General features: G+C 43.4%; 1 protein-coding gene across 1 annotated transcript in view; it reads left to right on the top strand.

The window, feature by feature from the left end:
* LOC311047261 (serine/threonine-protein kinase BRSK2-like) overlaps positions 1-19709 on the top strand; it is a gene marked incomplete at both ends in the record, with an annotated part of 303040 nt that overhangs the window by 164674 nt on the left and 118657 nt on the right. Inside the window, 1 exon segment of the mRNA XM_084059917.1 lies at positions 3095-3189. Coding sequence (XP_083916043.1) covers positions 3095-3189 — 95 coding nt within the window.

Below are 19709 nucleotides of genomic sequence, written 5' to 3'. Positions count from 1 at the left end.
GGTTGCAAGCTCTTGTTCCGGTTCCGGACATTTTTGGCCGTTACTCAATGAAAACCGGAACCCGGATATGCTTTTCAGACGAACGTCGGGACGGAACTTCCAACTTAACATGGTAGTGGAAGGGACTTCCGACTTCCGTGCGACAACTTGACATACATGTATGGATGCACCCAATCACTGCCCTCCCAGAGACCTAAGAACAATGGAAAAAGCATATTGTCCAAAACCGTTCCTTTTTTATTATTATTTTAAAAACTATTTAAAATAGTGAAATTTGCCGATCTACAAGGTCTTGTGAGCCTCTAGGTCGGCTATATTCACTAGTTTGGATCCCGGGGAGCCAGCAAATTTCTCTTTTGGGTCTTGAGGTAAAACGTTTGGGGAAGGGGAACCGCTCCTTTAAAGAACCGTAGTCTGAAAATGGTTCTTCTATGGCATCACTCAACATAGAACCTGAGGAAGAACCAGTGTTGGTTCTAGTTATTCTTATGTGTACAGCGAGCAAGGCTCAATACGCCGCAGGCCTTGCTGTGTCAGCTTTCTATCTCATCATGTGTTGTGTGGTTGCACTCCAACATGTGTTAGGTAATGAGCTGTCATATATTCATTATCTAGGAATGGATTGTTCAGCGCCTTTCACGCTATCCATTTACCGGACAGGCGGACACCCAGGCTTTGGAATGCCTTGCCTGAGGATCTGAGGCTAGCAAAATCAGTGTCTTCTTTGAAAGGCCTTTTTTTAGTGGTTTTGCCTTTGTTGTTGTGGTGTTATAGTTTGTAATTGTGTTTACTCGCTTATTTTACCCACATATTTGATGTGCCGTTTTAATTCTTATGGCTATCATGCTGCTCTTTTAACTTCTGTTCTGTAAAGCACTTTGTAACCTTGTTAAATCGCTAAACAAATACATTCACTATCATTATCATCACACAAACATTTGGAGATGGGTGGGAAGCGAAGCTGTCCACTTCATCCCATGTAAGGAAGGCTATGTGTAAACTGCACCTAGCAGCCATTGGAGAGACCAAATAATTGAGCCAGATCATTGCCCTGCAGTAGGCTATCTTTGGCCCTCGGGGAAATCAACAAGCGCGATTGGGGTGTGCGTGTGTGTGTGTTTGTGTGCATGTATGCATGTGTGTAATTAGTCACACACACACTCTCACACTAAATGGCACAGCATTCCTCTCTGTAAGAAATGGGAAGTCATTGAGGAATCCCTGCATGTTTTGTTTTCTATAATGTTTGTGGTTGTTTGTTTATTTAGGCCAGCAGGTGACATTTACAGGTACTTGTGAGTAGATGAAGCTGGAGAAAAGCTGTTTAGTTGTGTACCAGATGCAGTAGTGGATGGACCTCTCTCTCTCTCTCTCTCTCTCTCTCTCTCTCTCTCTCTCTCTCTCTCTCTCCTCTCTCTCTCCAGTAGAAGCTCTCTCCAGTGAATGCTGAACTGTTTGCGTGGGATTCCCAGTAGTCTTGACCTCACCAGCCAAGCTCTGTTTCACAGTAGCCCTGATTATCACACACTCCTGTTAATGTGTGTGTGGGTGCATGCATGGGTGTGCACAAATATTTATGCTTGTGTGTGTGTGTGTATACACTTGCATGCATTTAATTATATGCATGTGTAGATGAGTGTGCATGTATGTGCGTTTATGAGTGGGCCTACTGTATGCACTTGCCGTATGTTTGTGGCTGTGCACATGTTTGTGTGTGTGTGTGTGTGTGTGTGTGTGTGTGTGTGTGTGTGTGTGTGTGTGTGTGTGTGTGCGCGCACACATGCACGCGTGCTCACGTGTGTGTTTATGCGAGTCCCTTAGTCTATAAATGCTGTGCTGTGAAACAGAGGCTGTAGCATGTTCTTTTTTCTGCTGTAGTCGTACAAATGCCACATTCTAATTTACTGTACTATAAATGGCTGTGGCTGGTTCATTCTTGGCATTTCTGAGCAACAGTGAAGTCAATAATGAGTCCCATTCAATGGCTGGTCATCTGTGCCCTGAGGGAAGGCTATACAGTATGCCGCATGATGTGTTACAGCTAGGCTCTTATTGTCTGTCCACGGCTAACTCGAGCGGACTGCATCAAAGCAGTTTAGTGCATTATAGGGATCAATAACACCAATGTCCTTCGTTCTTTTAAAGCCTTTATGACTCACTCCACCACACCACACCCCAAGGGGGGATTTCATTACCGCACTAGTGTCTACACATTAAAAGACATTATCGGCATCGACTACATGAGGTTACAAGCCGTTATGCATCGCTCCACATCAGTCAATGTAGATTATGCGAAAAGAACAACAACTCGGAGTTGCAGCGAGCTTGCGCGCACACACACACACACACACACACACACACACACACACACACACACACACACACACACACACAGAGAGAGAGAGAACATTGTTTGTGTTCTTTGACTCATTGGCACATTAGGTCCTGTATGCTGCTCATACCGATGTTCCAGTGGCCAAGTCCAGGTGTACCTTGGGATTTTGTGACAACCACGCATTAATATTGCAATATGACTATTTGTATTATTAAAGCTACCCTGGATTTGAACCCGGTATCTTGCGCAAGTGCTGACATTTTTACCATTGAGCTAGTAGAGCCTGCCTGCTTGCTCGGCGGATAAATGTAATCTTGACCATCAGGTCAAAATTCGTGTCAGTTTCTGTGTCTAGATGAGACATGACCTTTGACACGATCTAAATGTCTCAATAGAAGAGCAGGGAGACAAAATACAACCACCCCAATTGTTTAAGTTATATTGTATTAACATACTCCACCATACAGATTGGATGAAATGCAATTTCCATAAAGAAAAAGTCACATACTGTAGTACTGGCGCTTTAATAAATGTTTTTTTTCCCCCATTTAGTGTTTTAGTCGGCCTACTTTGTGCACATGCACCAATTTCTCAATACAAGGGCATAAACCGCCTTGTAAGCTTGTAGATCGGCTATTTTCTCTATGAATACGACATTTGGTGTTGCCCATTGGTGCACGTGCCTTGGGCACCAAAAGTTTGAAAAGCACGACTTGTCCTAACAAACTGTACCGTATGGTGTGTGTGTGTGTGTTGCAGGGCTGGTCAAGCTGGGAATCCACTGTGTCACATGCCAGAAAGTCGCCATAAAGATTGTCAACCGGGAGAAGCTCAGCGAGTCGGTACTAATGAAGGTAAGTCAGCTGCTACCGGGCTATATGGTTTCCACTTTTAGCCTTGCCTGTCCTCTCTTCGCTCTCTTCCTCTGAATGTATTCTTAGAGAAAGAATTGACTTCTTCCCTTTGCAATTAAAACTCTTGATAGGCAGTATAGCTTATATAAGTAGCCTGTGGGCACAGTGATGTGGAGCTGATGAGGGCCTAAAACTTGAATTGTGAATAATGGCTGAGTTGGATTGGGAACTTTTTGACGATATTTAATGTGAATCCTGTCGTTCTGCTTGTAGCAACCGAGTACAGTATATACTGTAATGTAGATAGTATATCGTTGCTGTTGTGCAGAAACCTCTTATCTTCTCCATATTTTAACTTTTTGTGTTTTTTCGTAAATTAACACCCCAATTGATCATACCACAGCGTCGCACGAAAGCATCAAAAGTAGCAGATCCACAAGCGACGCGTTTCAAGCTTGTCGATCTGCTACTTTTGATGCTTTTGAATTTGAATCCTGAAAAGTATGTGTTTTGGACATAATGAGGTTTCCACCCGACAGAGACGATATACTTTAATAGCAGTCAGTATTGTGTGGTGAACTATAACAATTCTGAGCTAGGTGCAATCCAAGATATTGTCCAGAAATACTGTACTGTATGTGCTCTGCTGCTGTGCGGGTATTTACAGGTTGAAGACGGTTGACTTGACAGTTAGGGTTGCCAACTACCTGAAATTCAAATAAGGGACACCTGGCCGGGGGTCCCTTCATTCATTCAATACGGGAACGCATCTGTGTCGCTTTAGAATTCTTTGGCTATTCAAAAATAGCAGATATGCAAGCTATGAGCTTGTAGATGTGCTATTTTTGGAGAAAAAAACGTGAAAATGTGTACAAATCTTTAACTAAAATCTTTGCTTCTGAGGGTCCCTGGAACAAAATATTTTGAGATGGGGGAGCGGAGGGGGGGTCCGCGGACATATACATATAATTTTGAGGGTCCTTGACATGAAAAAAGTTTGAGAACCACTGATATTAGCAACAAACAAGTTTTTTTTTAACTGTTTCAGAATCTGTTAAGACATTTGTAGAATCCCCAGAAGCAAAGATTTGAGTTGAAAAATGATTTCTCAAAACAAATAGCAGATCAACAAGCTCATAGCGCAGCACTCGGCGCTATGAGCTTATATATCTGGTATTTTTGAATAGCCCAAAGTATAAAATAATGGTTATGTCTATACAAATCAGTTCCCGGATTGAATGGGTTAATTCCAAGAAAAATAAGGGACACTCAGGAAACCTATACCCGTATTATATGAGCTGCTTGAACTTGTAAGATGTTTGATTATGAATCATTGATTGATTTCTCCAAAATAAGAAACTATGTGTGTCCCCTTATCAGTTCAATAAGGGACACGTCTTTTAGTTTCCAAATAAGGGGACGATTCTGTATGTCAAGGAACTGTTGGCAACCCTACTGACAGTTTGGTTACTGTTCTACTGCTCTAAGCTGAGAAAACGTTGTTTCTGGGTCTCTTCTGTGGTGATTTCGTGGCAGCGCGGGCGTTTGCCTGACCACAGCGGCACAAACGGTCCATTACTGGCATGACGGGTGTCCTTCATAATCCTTCTAGTTCTGCCCAGGCACCTCCTGAAGTAGGGCCTATCTTTAATAAGCATTTTGCTCTAATAGCTCAAATCATTCCTCACTCCCCCACTGCTACAGAAACTTCTAGAGGGGAAGAAATGCTATTTATTAGGTCTCCCGTTACGTACCCCCACACACACACTCTTTTTTTAGGTCAGGGAAACAGTAGGGAGGAAAAAATATTTTTTGAAATGAGTCCCAACGGCCCTTGTGGGCTGCCTTAGTGCCGGCTCACAATTGGAGTGCTTGTGGAGGCTTGGCTGTAATTGGCCTTCACGTCTGTGTGGTGGAAGAAGTACTCTGATTTGTTTTCTAAGTAAAGTTTCTTAAGTAAAAGTAGCAATGCAATAACACACTAACAAAATATTCTGTTACAATTAAGTAAGGCATATATAATTTATTTTTTACTTGAGTAGACGTACAAAAGTATTAGCCATGTCATGCTTTTATGTTATGGTATTTTGTTTCTTTGTTTTGAATGTGTAGAGTGTTTTTAATTTCTTGGGTGATTGAGAGGATATGATGGATCTCTGTTTGCCCCCATTTGTCTTTTGGACAATGGTTGTGCAGTTTGGTCCTCTGTTTGTCAAGATGAAAAATACATACACTTTTTCGAAAATAGCGTCTATTTTCGAGTAGCCGAAAAATAAGTATTGGTTAATGTAAGTTTCGTAATAATAATCTAAATCTACAAAGTAACTAAGAGTAGAAGTAGAGTAGGGTAGAAGTATAAAGTATATTGAAAAATGGACATACTCAAGTAACGTAAAAGTACAGTAACTCAAAATTGTACTCAAGTACAGTACCTGAGTAAATGTACATTCGTTACTTTCCAACAGTGCAGCTGGGGTGTTTGCAAAGGCTTGGCTGTAAATTGGCCCCCTCACACTGAGCGATACGAGAGACAGTGTCGCCAATGCTATGTCTGCTTATTATAAGCTACTTTGGGCTTGTTTTTCTGTAAAGTTGCTTGATTGTTTAGACCAGTTCTCAAGCATTTGCATGTCAAGGACGCCTAAATTGATGTATTTTTTCCAGACCCCCATCTGAAAATGTTTTTCAAATATATTCCAAATATTTCACGTTTTCTTTTCAAAATCTTTTTGAAAATAGCCGATCTACAAGCTCACAACGTCTCGCGAATGTGACGCGTTGTGAGCTTGTAGATTGGCTATTTTCAAATAGCCAATGTACTGTATATAGGTTTAAAGTGCTCATGTAGCCTAGTCGCTTCTTTTGGTCTTGTGTTCATAGATCTGGCTGCTTATTTCTCCAACAAAATCTGCCGACAAAATCTTGCAACAGTGACGAGAGAGGAAACAGGAATGAGAGAATGCAGCCCTGTGATGTAATTGTTTTGTTATGAACTGGAAAGTGGGCAACAACTCATGAATTTGCAGGTTATCTGCAAATGGAAGAAGTGGCCTGTATTCTGCATCACTCCTGGAGACATGTTATTAGACTCCAGACTGAGAAGCCCTGTTTGATAAACAGTTGGTATTTATTGGCTTCGTGCTGTGTCAGTTTCTCCCTATCTCTCTCTCTCTCTCTCTCTCTCTCTCTCTCTCTCTCTCTCTCTCTCTCCCTCTCTCACAGTACAGTAGCTCATAGCTCACTCTGGCTAAACAGCCAGAGCCGATGCGAGCAGCATATTATATGTGAATATTTTTAGCGCGGCGCTGCTATTTGTTTTGACACCGCAGTGACAGTTGTATCAGTGGATGTACAGTAGAGCTGCTGTGTAGCTGTGGTACACAGACAGTGGTGAGAGGTGACAAGCACAGAGCGAGGTACAACCAGGAAGAGAGTGTGCTTTTTCACCTGCACCTGGAGCAACATCCTGAGACACAGTGAATTCTCAAACGTATTAATAAGGACCTCCGTGACTCAGAGTTACAGGTCCATTTGGGACCTACCGCAAGGAACCCTGAGTGTTCCTGGACCCCACTTTGAGAACCTCTGATTTAAGCTCACCCCAGTGTCCATATATTCTGGGCATGTTGCACGCAATAGGTGAACATTTAGCGAAAGCAGGGGAACATTCTGCGAAAATAGCCAATCTACAAGCTCACAGCTCGGTGTATTGGGACAAAAGGACAGGGCCAAGTATTCGGGGTCGGGGACTACAGCAAATTACTTCATTTGCCCCAAGGACAGACCCCCAGGGGTCTGTATTTGGCCCCCTCCTTTTGTTCCTTTACACCAACTGTCTTTGCAATTGAAATAGGACATAGGGTTTAAAAGGAGAATTTCACTTTCAAAGACTGTGGTCATTTTAACATGTACTTAGGCTTTTGTGTGCACTCCAGATGTGGCGTGCACACACACAAAAGCCTGAGTAGGCTACTAGTGATGCGCGGGTTGACCCGTAACCCGCGGGACCCGCGGCGCGGGGTGGGTCGAGTCAGAATTTCGGAGGCAATTATGCGGGCTGCGGGTGAGAGGGTCACGCGCTCTCACACACAAAAAAAATAACATGCTCTTGTTTTGTCTTTATTCCTAATAAGAATAAGAATAACTAGACCATACCCGGTCGACGCATCCGTGGGGGGATATGCGCACATGATCTGGCAACCCGGGAGGAAGTTCGTCCCATAGCTGGGCAGCCCCGTAACCATGGCGACATTCTTTGACACAAAAGCGCTAATAAGAAGCTGAGATTTGATGAAATTTAAAAACGGGCTTCACAGTTAAGTTCAGATGGTAATGGTCAATGGCTGTGTGCAAAATCAGAGCAATTGGTCCAGCCAGTGAGGAGAACCGGGTAGCTTCACCTACTCACTCACTCACCACTACAGACAGACAGAGGTTACTAGAATTATAGTAGGATAACAATAAAACAGTTTGAATACACTTGGGGATTATTTTCTAACCATGATTTTACAGAATAAAAAAAAATTGCGGGTCGCGGGGCGGGTTGAGCCATAGATTTATATATGGGTTCACGGGGCGGGTTGAGGTGGGTTGGGTTCCGTGGCAGGGCGGGGCGGGCCGAGTCATGAAAAAACCCGACCCGCGCATCACTACTGAGTACATGTTACAATGACCCCAGAAGTATTTTTCAGTGAAATACACCGAACTATGGCTGCAGGCTAATAAACGCAGGTTGTGTGTTGCCGCCTGTTTTTTTGCAGCCAGTGCAGCCTAAAAAAACTGAGTAGCTTGCAGCGCCTTCTGTCTTGACGTTGCCAGGCCGGTCCATCTTTGACTCATCCGATTGGGGGAAAAGCAGCAACTGTCTCGAGCATTTATCTTTTTCTCTATTGGAGGTGCTCTGGCGCATAGAACGCATAAACGTAAGGTGTGCTCAACACACAGAATGCATGCGCAAGGGCAACAACCTGCTCCATTCCCATTGAAAAGCGCTGGCAGAATCCGCCGAATAGCCAGAATCAAAGTTCGGTGTGACCGTCAGTACCCTTACCTGGTTAACAAATTGGATAAATGAAAACTGAGGGTTTTCCAGTGTGGGTGACTGTCCTCTAGAAGTGAATTATAGCAACAGATGCGTAACATTCATGGCGCTCTGGCAGGACGCAGGTTTCTGCTGATGCAGCATGTTTCTAATGACCGAACCGGTCGCATCCGTGTCACGGCTCCCTCCTGTGCATGTGTGTACGTGTGTGTGCATGTATGTGCGTTGCTATGACTTTGTCCATACAACTACACAGGATTTTTTTTTATGTTTTGCGATAATTAATCAAAACTTGTTAGTTAATTCATTGTTAACTGAAAAATATGTTTACAATGCATGAATGTCTGTTGTGAGTGACCCATACAAAATGACTAATACAACATATTTGGTTTTCCATAAGAGAGGTTTGTGCAATAGTGCAACATGTGCAATAGCAGTATACATAAGCAAGAGGATTCACTCATCCAAGATACTGTATACCAGTGGGGACCCCCACAAAATTGTACCATATTATGACCATCAGTGAGGACCAATTGTTTGAAGATAGGTTGAAAATGGGTGAAGTGGACACAAAATAAACACAGTGCATACAGAGTGACCTTTACCAATGTTTTTAGTGAGGGACCCCCTGGAACCTCCTCAAGACCCCTGGGGGTCCCCGTACCACACTTTGAGAACCACTGCTATCTTATAGTGCATGAGGCCTCTCTCTTCTCTCCTCTAGTGTTCTTGTATTCCAGGTTTGTTTCCTGGTGCAAACAACAGCACTATTGACATCAAAGATTCATCCATGACCCAAACTTTTCTCTCTCTCTCTCTCTCGCCCGTGCGGCTCTTGAAGTTCTGTACACGACAACTTTTACCGCATGATCGCACACCGTTACTCATGTGTGCAGCGGAGAGTACAGTAAATGCCCCTTTCGTATGTTTACGTAGGAGTATGTTAGTGAGGTAAATTGTATTGACAACCCCCCACTCCCCTCAAAAGCGGCGTCATTCTAGGTAATGCGGCTGTCTGTCTACCTGGGCTGTGGCCACGTCTTGTTCTGGGCTTCAAGCACGCACACAGTCTTCACCTCGCTCTTCAATTATTCGCTTCAGGGGGCAATTATTTCAGTCTCTGCAGAATGCTCCATCTCCCAACTCTCTCCTTCTCTCTCTCTCTCTCTCTCTCTCTCTCTCTCTCTCTCTCTCTCTCTCTCTCTCTCTCCCCGTCTCTCTCTCTCTCCGTCTCTCCATCCATCCGTGCCTCTCTCTCCGACGCAATCAGCTCTGCAGTCTGCAATGTTATGACTGACATCAATAACAGACTCGGCTAATCTTCTAGCAAACCCACAGAAAACCCCCTGTCGTCGCTCCCACACCCAAAAAACTCAGCCCGTGGAAACAATAAAAGACACTATAGGCGCTAACTATGCAGTGGTGTGTGTGTCTTACTTTATTATTACACAACAACACCATTTCTTCCTCTCCTCCCGCTATCTCCTTTCATCCTGCCTCCCACCATCCATCCTCCCCTACTCTCTTGTTTCCTTTGCGTCTCTCCGGGCCGGGGGGGGAAAGGGGGGAGGGGGAACTTTGAAGTTGTTTCAGCTGCTTCAGGAGGAGCTAGAGACAGAGCCACTCTGGTTAATTAGTTGTCTTTATCCCAGCCGCAGCAGCAGCAAAAAGCATCAGCCACCAACTAACTGGCTCAGAGGGGAAAACAGAGCAGGCGTCAGCAGCACAGAGCGTGCCGCGCCGCGCTGCACTGCCAGCGTTGCCGCGTCTGCTTATTATAAGCGACGTTGGGGCTTGTTTTTCTGTAAAGTTGCTCGTAAATATTGTTAGTTGCGGGTTGCGGTTCTAATGGGCTCGTTTCCAAAGTGTAATTGCTTATTTTGGTGCCAGGGACCCCCATTAAAGATTTTTTTTTTTAATTATTTCAAAAATATTCCACATTTCTAACATTTTTTGGTCAAGATATGGTTTGAAAATAGCTCTATAGATTAGATCTATAAGCTCACAACGCGCTGTGAACTTGCAGATCGGCTCTATTCAAATAGCCGATAGGTTTAAAGTGCGGCCTATAGTCGCTTCTTTTGGGCTTGTTTCCAGACCGGGTTGCTTATTTCTCTCGCAAGATCTGGCAACACTGTGCACTGCACTGCAACCGTGCTAAAGATACCCATGAAGCTCATGCTCAGCTACTTGTCCTATGTGCCAACGGCGGCTAGCTACAACAACCAAACTCTTTCTCAGGGTCCTGAAACGTATAGATTAGAGAAGTTCTGCTCTGCTCAGCTGAAATGATATGTGGCCACAGTGTGGTGGAAGAAGTACTTGAGTGGAAGTAGCTATACCACAATGTAGAAATATTCTGTTACAAGTAAAAGTCCTGTATCCAAAGTTTTACAAAAAACTATTTACCGAAAAAAATGAAAATGAAATGAAAGTAGAAGATCTACAAGCTCACAGCTTGTAGATTGGCTATTTTTAAATAGCCAAAGTATAAAATAGGGCACAAGTTGCTTACAGTATGTATGTTTTGTTATAATAATCTAAATCTGCAAAGTAACTAAAGCTGTCAAATAATTTTAGGGGAGTACAAAGTACAATATTTGCCTTTGAGACATAGTAAAGTATTGAAAAATGGAAACACTCAAGTAAAGAAAAGTAGCTTAAAAATTGGACTTACGTACTAAATGCACTTAGTTACTTTCGACCACTTGGCCATGGCGCAGTTGCCATGGTTAATGACCGGGGCAGACTGCAGAGTCTGCAGAGTGGCCGCGGTCGCCTCTGTCATTACCGTCACACATGATCATGGTCATTGTCGTTCCCCAAGTTCATCTTCACCATCATTATCATTTTAATCTCTGTGTGCCATGCTGGTCATTCACAGTTCACGCAAACGTCAGCAAACATCTCGCCAACGCTGACATACAGGAAAAGGTTTGGAGATCTGCCATTTCTGGCGAAGAGATTAAGGTCTAGGGAAATACTAACTGGCCTAGTATAGAGCCCTGTGGGACCCCCTGGGTCAACTAAGTATATTGTCTCTGTGAGGGAAACCTCATAATCTCAAAACTGTTACTTTTCATGATTCAAAATCAAAAGTATCAAAAGTAGCAGATCTACAAGCTCGAAACGCGTCGCTTCGTGCCACGTTTCGAGCTTGTAGATCTGCTACTTTTGATGCTTTTATGTGACGCTGTAGTATGATCAAGTAGGGTGTTGATTTATGAAAAAACACCAACAGTTAGAATATGGAGATAGGAGGTTTCTGCCCGATGGCAATGATATAGGGGTTTGAGCACCAGCCGGGGAGCAGGTAGTGGTTCAGTGTCTTTGCTCAAGGACACTTGATGTGATGCCAGGGAGAGTCGGGAATCGAACCGAGAACCAGAAAACTTCCCAGGCGACCGCTCTACCTGCTGAGCCACTGCCTGTACCGTACAGTATGTGCACATACTTTACGAGCACCACCCCCCCCCCCTCTCTCTCTTTTACCATTTAACACATACAGTACATGCATCCCTGACATCCCTTAGGCACAGGATGCTAATATTATTTATAATGCTAACTCAATGTTTTGTTTTAGATGTATTTTTTATTTAACCAGGGTAAATCGTATTGAGATTAACCATCTCTTATTCAAGTAGGCTCTGGGCAACAGGGTAGCATACTGTACATACCGGAAACGTAGTTTCACATAACAACGTTAAAACAAACACATAAAAACAAATAGTAGAAACACAGCAAATTCAAAAAAATAAATGAAATAGAGAAAATATTTTCAAATTTCAAAGAAAAAGGTTCAAGTTGAATAGCTGTTCCAGATGTTTGGATGCAAAATAATGAATTTGTCCCTGAAGGTTAAGGTCAGTTTGTAAACCGAATAATAAGGATGACTAATTCAGTGCTTTGCAATCTGACCTTAACCCATTCAGTCCGGGAACACATCTGTGTCATTTCAGATTTTAGCTATAACCATTATTTTATACTTTGGCTATTCAAAAATGGCAGATATACAAGATCATGCATATTTGCAAATCTTTTACCATTACATTTTTTTCAGCGAACATTTTCTTCTCAAATCTTTGCTTCTGGGGGTCCCTGGAACAACATATTTTGAGATGGGGGTCGGCGGCCAAATACATATCATTTTGGGGGGGTCCTTGATATGAAAAAGTTTGAACACCGCTGATATAGAAACATACGTTTTTCAGAAACCTGTTAGGATTTAGAATCGGCCTCAGGTCTTAATGGGTTAACAAAGTTGGGACAAATTAATTATTTTGGCGAGGACAAGAGTCCTCCCAGCCCTCGCCCATTATATGTGATCTATTCTTACTCAGCTTTTTGTCCTATCCAATGTAATCCAATCAAAGTTAATTTATTATGAAGCACATTTCAGTTGACCTTAAGTGCTGTACACAGTCAATAAATGAAATAAACCACAATAAAACCCAAAGCACAATGAAATACGAACTAACACAGATGCAACTCTCAAAAGCCAAGGCAGATCTACAAGCTCATAGCGCGGCACTGAGTGCTGCGCTATGAGCTTGTAGATCTGCTATTTTTGAAAAATCTTGAAAGATTTGTGTAAATCTTTGAATATATGTATTTTTAAAGCGAACATTTGTAACTCAAATCTTTGCTTCTGGGGGGGTCCCTGGAACAAAATATTTTGAGATACTTTAAATGTTTTATATTATAATGTTTTATTACATTTCCCCCCCAAAAAATAGGATTCAGAATGTTTAGAATCGGCCTCAGCTCTTAATGGGTTTAAAAAAGAATGTGGCTATGGAATATTAAAGTTCAACTTGCTGTAAGTTCTATAAACTTCTACATAGTATAGTATAGAATATGTCAGCTCTGTCGGGTGCAAACCTCATACAGTATATCCAAAACCGTTTCTTTCAAAAGTAGCAACAAGACTCAAAACGTGTTTCGAGCTTGTGGATGTGCTACTTTTGATGCTTTTGTGTGACACTGTAGTATGATCAAGTAAGTTAAAATATAGAGATAAGAGGTTTCTGCTCGACAGCAACGATGTAGAGGAAAGTTCTATGGTCAAGTTGATGTGGGACAGTCCATTCACGCTCCCTCCTCATCTCCACACACACAGTCCTCCCCTGGCACCCAGGACCAGACATGGGAAGGACACACGTGTAGTCATGTGAATGCGTGTATGTGCGTGCATGCCTGCACCCATACAGTATGCACATACATGTACAGTATGCACATTGTAATGCACGCGTGTCTACACACACACACACACACACACACACACACACACACACACACACACACACACACACACACACACACACACACACACACACACACACACACACACACACACACACACACACACACACACAGACCTGGCCAGGAGTGTCAGTGTCTCTCCTATAATGGCACCACAGGGACTGAGCGGCATTAGCATATTAACCCATTAAGACCTGAGGACCCGATTCTACACACGTCTTCTAAACGGTTTTCTGAAAAAAACATGTTTCTATATGAGTGGTGCCCATCTCAAAATATTTCGTTACAGGGACCCCCAGAAGCAAATTTGAGTTAAAAATGTCCACTTATACAAGTGAATATAATCAAAGATTTGCACACATTTTCAAGATTTTAAAAACAAATAGCAGATTTACAGCTATGAGCTTGCATATCTGCTAATTTTGAATAGCCAACGGCGAAATCTAAAGTAACACGGATGCTTTCCCGGTTCTAACGGCTTAAAAGGTGACATTTCAGAGTGTGAGCCCTGCAGTATAGTGGAGAGGAGTGCAGTGCGCTGGTGACTCTGTGTGACAGGGTGACACTGTGTGACAGGATGACAGGGGCCTAAAAGAAGAGACCCAGACAGGACGACGGAGCGTAAAACAATGAGAATAATGGAGGAGGATCGTACTGTATGGCTTGTCTGCTGCTGGCTTTCAGACGGAAAGGAGAGGCCTGGTGTCCACCTATATAGTGTGGACCCTGAATATTGCAAGGTTGGCTTTGTGGTCTGTGTGTGCTGCTGCTGTGACAGCAGTGTCCCATCTAATGTGCCCAGCGGAGGCCACATCGCTGACAGTACCTCCTCCAGGGGTCTTTGTGTGTGTGCGTGCGCGTGCGCGCGCGCGCGTGTGTGTGTGTGTGTGTGTGTGTGTGTGTGTGTGTGTCCACTGCCAGCCAATGTTCAGCATCAATTGGATCTGGGAAATTGGTGGTCATCTTTTTATATGTGGCACCAGCATTGCTATAGCAAAGCATCGAACTGGGCCACTTAAATAATACATTGAAACTATGGGGGATAATCCCACAGCTCCTTGACCAGCAAGGTGAAACTCTCCTTGCTCTTTATGTCAGATGGACCCTTAACCCATTAAGACCAGCCAAATACATATCAGTTTGGGTGGTCCTTGACATGAAAACGTTTGAGAACCACTGATATTATAGCAACATACGTTTTTTCAAAACTGGATTTAGAGGACATTTGTAGAATCCCCAGAAGCAAAGATTTGAGTTACAAACGTTCGCTTGAAAAAATACATATTCAAAGATTTGCACACATTTTCACGATTTTCCAAACTAGCAGATACACAAGCTCATAGCGTATATATGAGCTTGTAGATCTGCTATTTTTGAATAGCCAAAGTATAAGATAATGGTTAAAATATAAAGTGACAGATGCTTTCCCGGTCTTAATGGCTTAAGGGTCCATTCGGTTCCATCTGTACACACACTCTCAGAGTTATGGGGGTCTCTGTGGTCTAATAATGCATGCCAAACTGGCCGTCCTCCTTGTGATGCAGAAGTTTGAGAGCTGCAGTATAGGACATAATGGCTCAATAAAGAAGGCTAGTGCTAGCTGGGTGGTGGTGGTGGTGGTGGTGGTGGTGTTGGTGTTGGCAGGGAGGGTGGGATGGCAGTAGAATGCCATGATGGCCTCAGATGAATCACCCAGGGTCTAATCTCATTATCCCCGACACCCTATTGACGGAGCCGTGGCATTCTCCCTTCTGCCATATCCTCTGTCTGCGCCAAATCATTATAGATTGGCCACTCTCTGCTCTCTCTCTGCTGTGTGTGTGTGTGTGTGTGTGTGTCACTGGTGTGTGATATCATTGCTGTTGGGCAGAAACCTCTTATCGTTTTCGCGTTTTTAACGCCCTTCTTGATAATACTACAGCGTCACACAAAAGCATCAAAAGTTGCAGATCCACAAGCTCAAAACGCGGCGCAAAGCGCCGCGTTTTGAGCTTGTAGATCTGCTACTTTTGATATTTATGAATTTGAATCCTCAAAAGTAACAGTTTTGGACATATGAGGGTTCCACCCCAAGAGATGATATAGTGTGTGTGTGTGTGTGTGTGTGTGTGTGTGTGTGTGTGTGTGTGTGTGTGTGTGTGTGTGTGTGTGTGTGTGTGTGTGTGTGTGTGTGTGTGTGTGTGTGTGTGTGTGTGTGTGTGTGTGTGTGTGTGTGTGTACTTGTACTACTATACTTGTGACGGCCAAAATGTCCCCGCAAGTGTTGTAGAATTTGAGTTATAGACATTGTAAGGACCATTTTCCTGTGTCCACACAAGAAAATATGTTCAGGTTAGGTGTTAAGACTGGTCGCTCTGGATAAAAGCGTCAGCTAAAATGTCTCAAATTGTAAATTGTAGACGTTTATAGGTTAGGTTTAGGGGTTAGGAGGAGTTACACCTGATTTATACGTAGTGGCACGCCAGTGTCAACAAAATAGAAGATCTACTGTGACTACATGCATTGTGCGAGCTTGTAGATCGCCTATTTTCGGCTTTATACGGTTTTGTTAAAAAAATACCTAAATATTTTGGCAAAAATGGCATTCATAAAATTGCCTTTACGAAAAGGTTGACGACCTCACAAGTATAGTTATATAAACGTGTGTGCGTGTGCACGTGCGTGTGTGTGAGCCCGGGAGTGCTGCGAACGCCTGGTCTCCTCAACAGAGTATAAAGCCCTGACACCCAGTAGAATAAATGGCTTTCATATGTTGTGCTCCTGTGTTTGCTGCTCTGTCAGCTTTGTACGGCGTGCAAGCAGAAGCTGCAGCTTAGCAGCACAGTGTGAGCCTGACACACTGTGTGTCTCTCTCTGTCTCTGTCTGTCTCTCTCTATCTCTCTCTGCCTCTTTCTTTCACACTCTTTTTTTTCTTTTTACCACTCTCCTTCCACATGTCCACCTCCCCCTATCGCTCTACAGTCTCAACCTGTCTCAATTCAAGGACCCCCCCAGTTTGAGATGCATTATTAGACCCCCTCCCCCTCCGGTTGGGGACCGCCTGGTTAGAAGACGTTTTCGAAAATGTTTGACAGATTTTGTATTTTTTTTTTTTGTATTTTTACTCAGCCTTTCCTTTAGCACTTTTACCCAAGTAAAATACTTGTATTGTGGTATTGCTACTTTTACTGAAGTAAAGATCTGAGTACTTTTTCCACCACTTTTTGAGGGGAATTTATTCTGGGAAGCCCATTGAGAGCAAGCTCTCTTTTTCAAGGACGCCTTGATAGCAGCATATAAAACACATACATAATGAAGAACAATAACAAACATTTGAATCACAATACAACGTCACTGCAATGCAAATAAATATGGTGTTACTTGAAACGGGTGCAGTCAGTCACTACTGTATGTAGTGTGTCCTCAAGAAGCACTGAGGGTAAGATACTAGGGAATTTGCTGAGAGACGTCAGCATGAAGCAACGCTTGTGCTGAAGAAGTCGCATTGGGGGCCAGGCATTTGGATGAAAAGCGCCACACCGACATAACGTCCAGATGTGCACAAGTGGAATTGAAAATATAGATCGTCTCTCAGCGCGTCGATCAAACGGCCCGTGTGCCACGTTGCAGTTCCACCTCGCGGAAATGCGTCGCCGTTGGGTGGTGGAAACCTTGTATGTCCAAAATCTTTACTTTTTAAATTATTATTACTTTGTTTTTTTTAACCCATTAAGACCTGAGGCCGATTCTACAAATGCCGTCTAAATTAGTAGTTCTCAAACTTTTTCGTAATTCTAAATTATTCGACACTTTCAAGATTTTTCAAAACATTTTCAAAAATAGCAGATGTACAAGCTCGCAGCGCGGCACGAAGTGACGCGCTGTGAGCTTGTATATCTGCTACTTTTGAATAGCCATCGCTAAAATAAAAAATGACACAAATGACCTCCCGGTTTCAATGGGTTAAAATAGTGAAAATAGCAGATCTACAATCTCTATCTCGCGTGAGCTTTTAGAGCGGTTATTCTCACTACTTTTTGTGCCATTAATTTACGGGGGGGAAAAAACCCATAACAATTTGAAACATGGCGACACAAGGTTTCAGCCCCGACAGCAACGTATATAAGTCCCCTTAAGGTTAGATGAAACTCAAGATGGAGGGTGGAAGAGGAAAAGACCAAACGCAGACATTGAGGTTGTGTGCGTCGCGTTCCTTTTATCCTTCCTGTTTGGATAGGAGTAAAAGGACCAGTAATTGGATTCCCTCGTGAGACCAAAGAAAATCACTATACCTCTTCCTTTATTACCCGCAACTCCATTTCCCTTAACGGGATCTTTACTTTATGTGTTTACTACACACCCACACGCTCGTTTGCACACACACACACACACACTATGTTTACGTCGTATCTTTTTCCCACCTCAGTCTTTCCATGATCGTTGTAGTCGGGGGGGGGGGGGGGGGGAAGAAACCTCTTATTTGCATATTCTAACTTTTTGCGTTTTTTTCTAAATGAACACCCTACTACTCCATGGGTCTTCAACGTTTTCAGGCCAGGGACCCCCTAGCTGAGAGAGAGATGAAGCAGGGACCCCCACTATATTGTATAAAATTGTGTTTCAGATTAAACTTTTTTTGTTCACTTGGTCTGCTCTTTTTTCCCTCTACACCTATGCCTCTTTGCCAAAAATAGCCGATCTACAAGCTCACAACGCCTCGCAGCGTGAGACATTTTTGGCTAAAGTTCTCTCTTTTGAAAAAGGACGGTAAGGTTCAAGTGGTTAAGGTAAAAAAAAAATCATACCACACAAAGATTTGGTGGACCCCCTGTAGTAACTCTGAGGACCCCCTAGGGGTCCCAGACCCCCTGTTGAAGACCCCTGCCTTACTGGATCATACCACAGTGTCACGCTAAAAGCATCAAAAGTAGCAGATCTACAAGCTCGAAACTCTGCTCTATTTTGAATTTGAATCCTGAAAAGCCACAGTTTTAGACAGATGAGGTTTCCACCACTCGACAGAGACCATATATATGCGGGCGGGTGATTGTACTCTGTGCAGTCGGGCCCTTTGTTGTGCCGGCTTGTGTGCGTGTGTGTGTCTGTACAGTGTGTGTGGTGTGTATGTGCATGATGTAATGTGACAGTAGTGTGACAGAGAAGTTGCTGCCGCACGTAACTCCACGCTTGATATGGTGTCACGGCTCATGACTGTATGCATGGATCTGCTCTCTCTCTGATGTCATCTGACTCAGAGCGACATAACTGCTGTGTAAGTGCAGTACATGATATGCAACTGACATACGTGTGTGTGTGTGTGTGTGTGTGTGTGTGGGTGGGTGGGTGGGTGCCGCTGCGCACACACACATGCTGCGCACACACACACACACACACACACACACACTGCGCACACACATGCCAGCAGATCTACAAGCTCATGATGCTTTTGTGTGATGCTGTAGTATGATCAAGTAGGGCATTCATTTACAAAAAAACACAAGTAAAAATAACGAGATATGTGGAGGTTTGTGTGTGTGTGTGTGTGTGTGTGTGTGTGTGTGTGTGTGTGTGTGTGTGTGTGTGTGTGTGTGTGTGTGTGTGTGTGTGTGTGTGTGTGTGTGTGTGTGTGTGTGTGTGTGTGTGTGTGTGTGTGTGTGTGTTGGTAGGCTATATTAATTTCTGTATCATCTCCAATTAATAGGCAAGCCCCTCCCCCCCAGCACTGACAATAAATATCTGCTGCCCATGGCGCCACCTCTGTAGACGCCTAGCCTACTGCTGAGCCACGTCATAAAAACACACTGCTTAGTGACTCATTGTACACTACACACACACACAAATGCACATGCCACGCATGCACACACATACACACTCACGGACACACGGACACACACACACACACACACACGCACAGACAGGCCGTTCCTCCGGTCAACAAGGTTGTGCACAGTATGTCATCTTGCTGGAGGCCTTGGTTTGGATAGCCTCACATCTGGCAGACGGGGCTACAGGGTGAATCATACTCTATAGGCACGCAGATCACAGATAACCACTGGTGGAAAGTAACTACATGTACTCAAGTACTGTACTTAAGTACAATTTTTCACATCTTTTTACCATACTTGAGTATTTCCAATTTTCAATACTTTTACTTAATGTCCACTACATCTCAGAGGCAAATATTATTCTTTTTACTCCAATACAATTCTTTGAAAACTTTAGTTACTAGTTACTTTG

This window comes from Gymnoscopelus microlampas (assembly GCF_963454915.1).
Source record: "Gymnoscopelus microlampas genome assembly, chromosome: 6".
In the NCBI taxonomy this organism is placed as follows: Eukaryota; Metazoa; Chordata; class Actinopteri; order Myctophiformes; family Myctophidae; genus Gymnoscopelus; species Gymnoscopelus microlampas.
The sequence above is the reverse complement of the archived record's forward strand: the minus strand, read 5'-3'. Positions and strand labels throughout refer to the sequence as shown.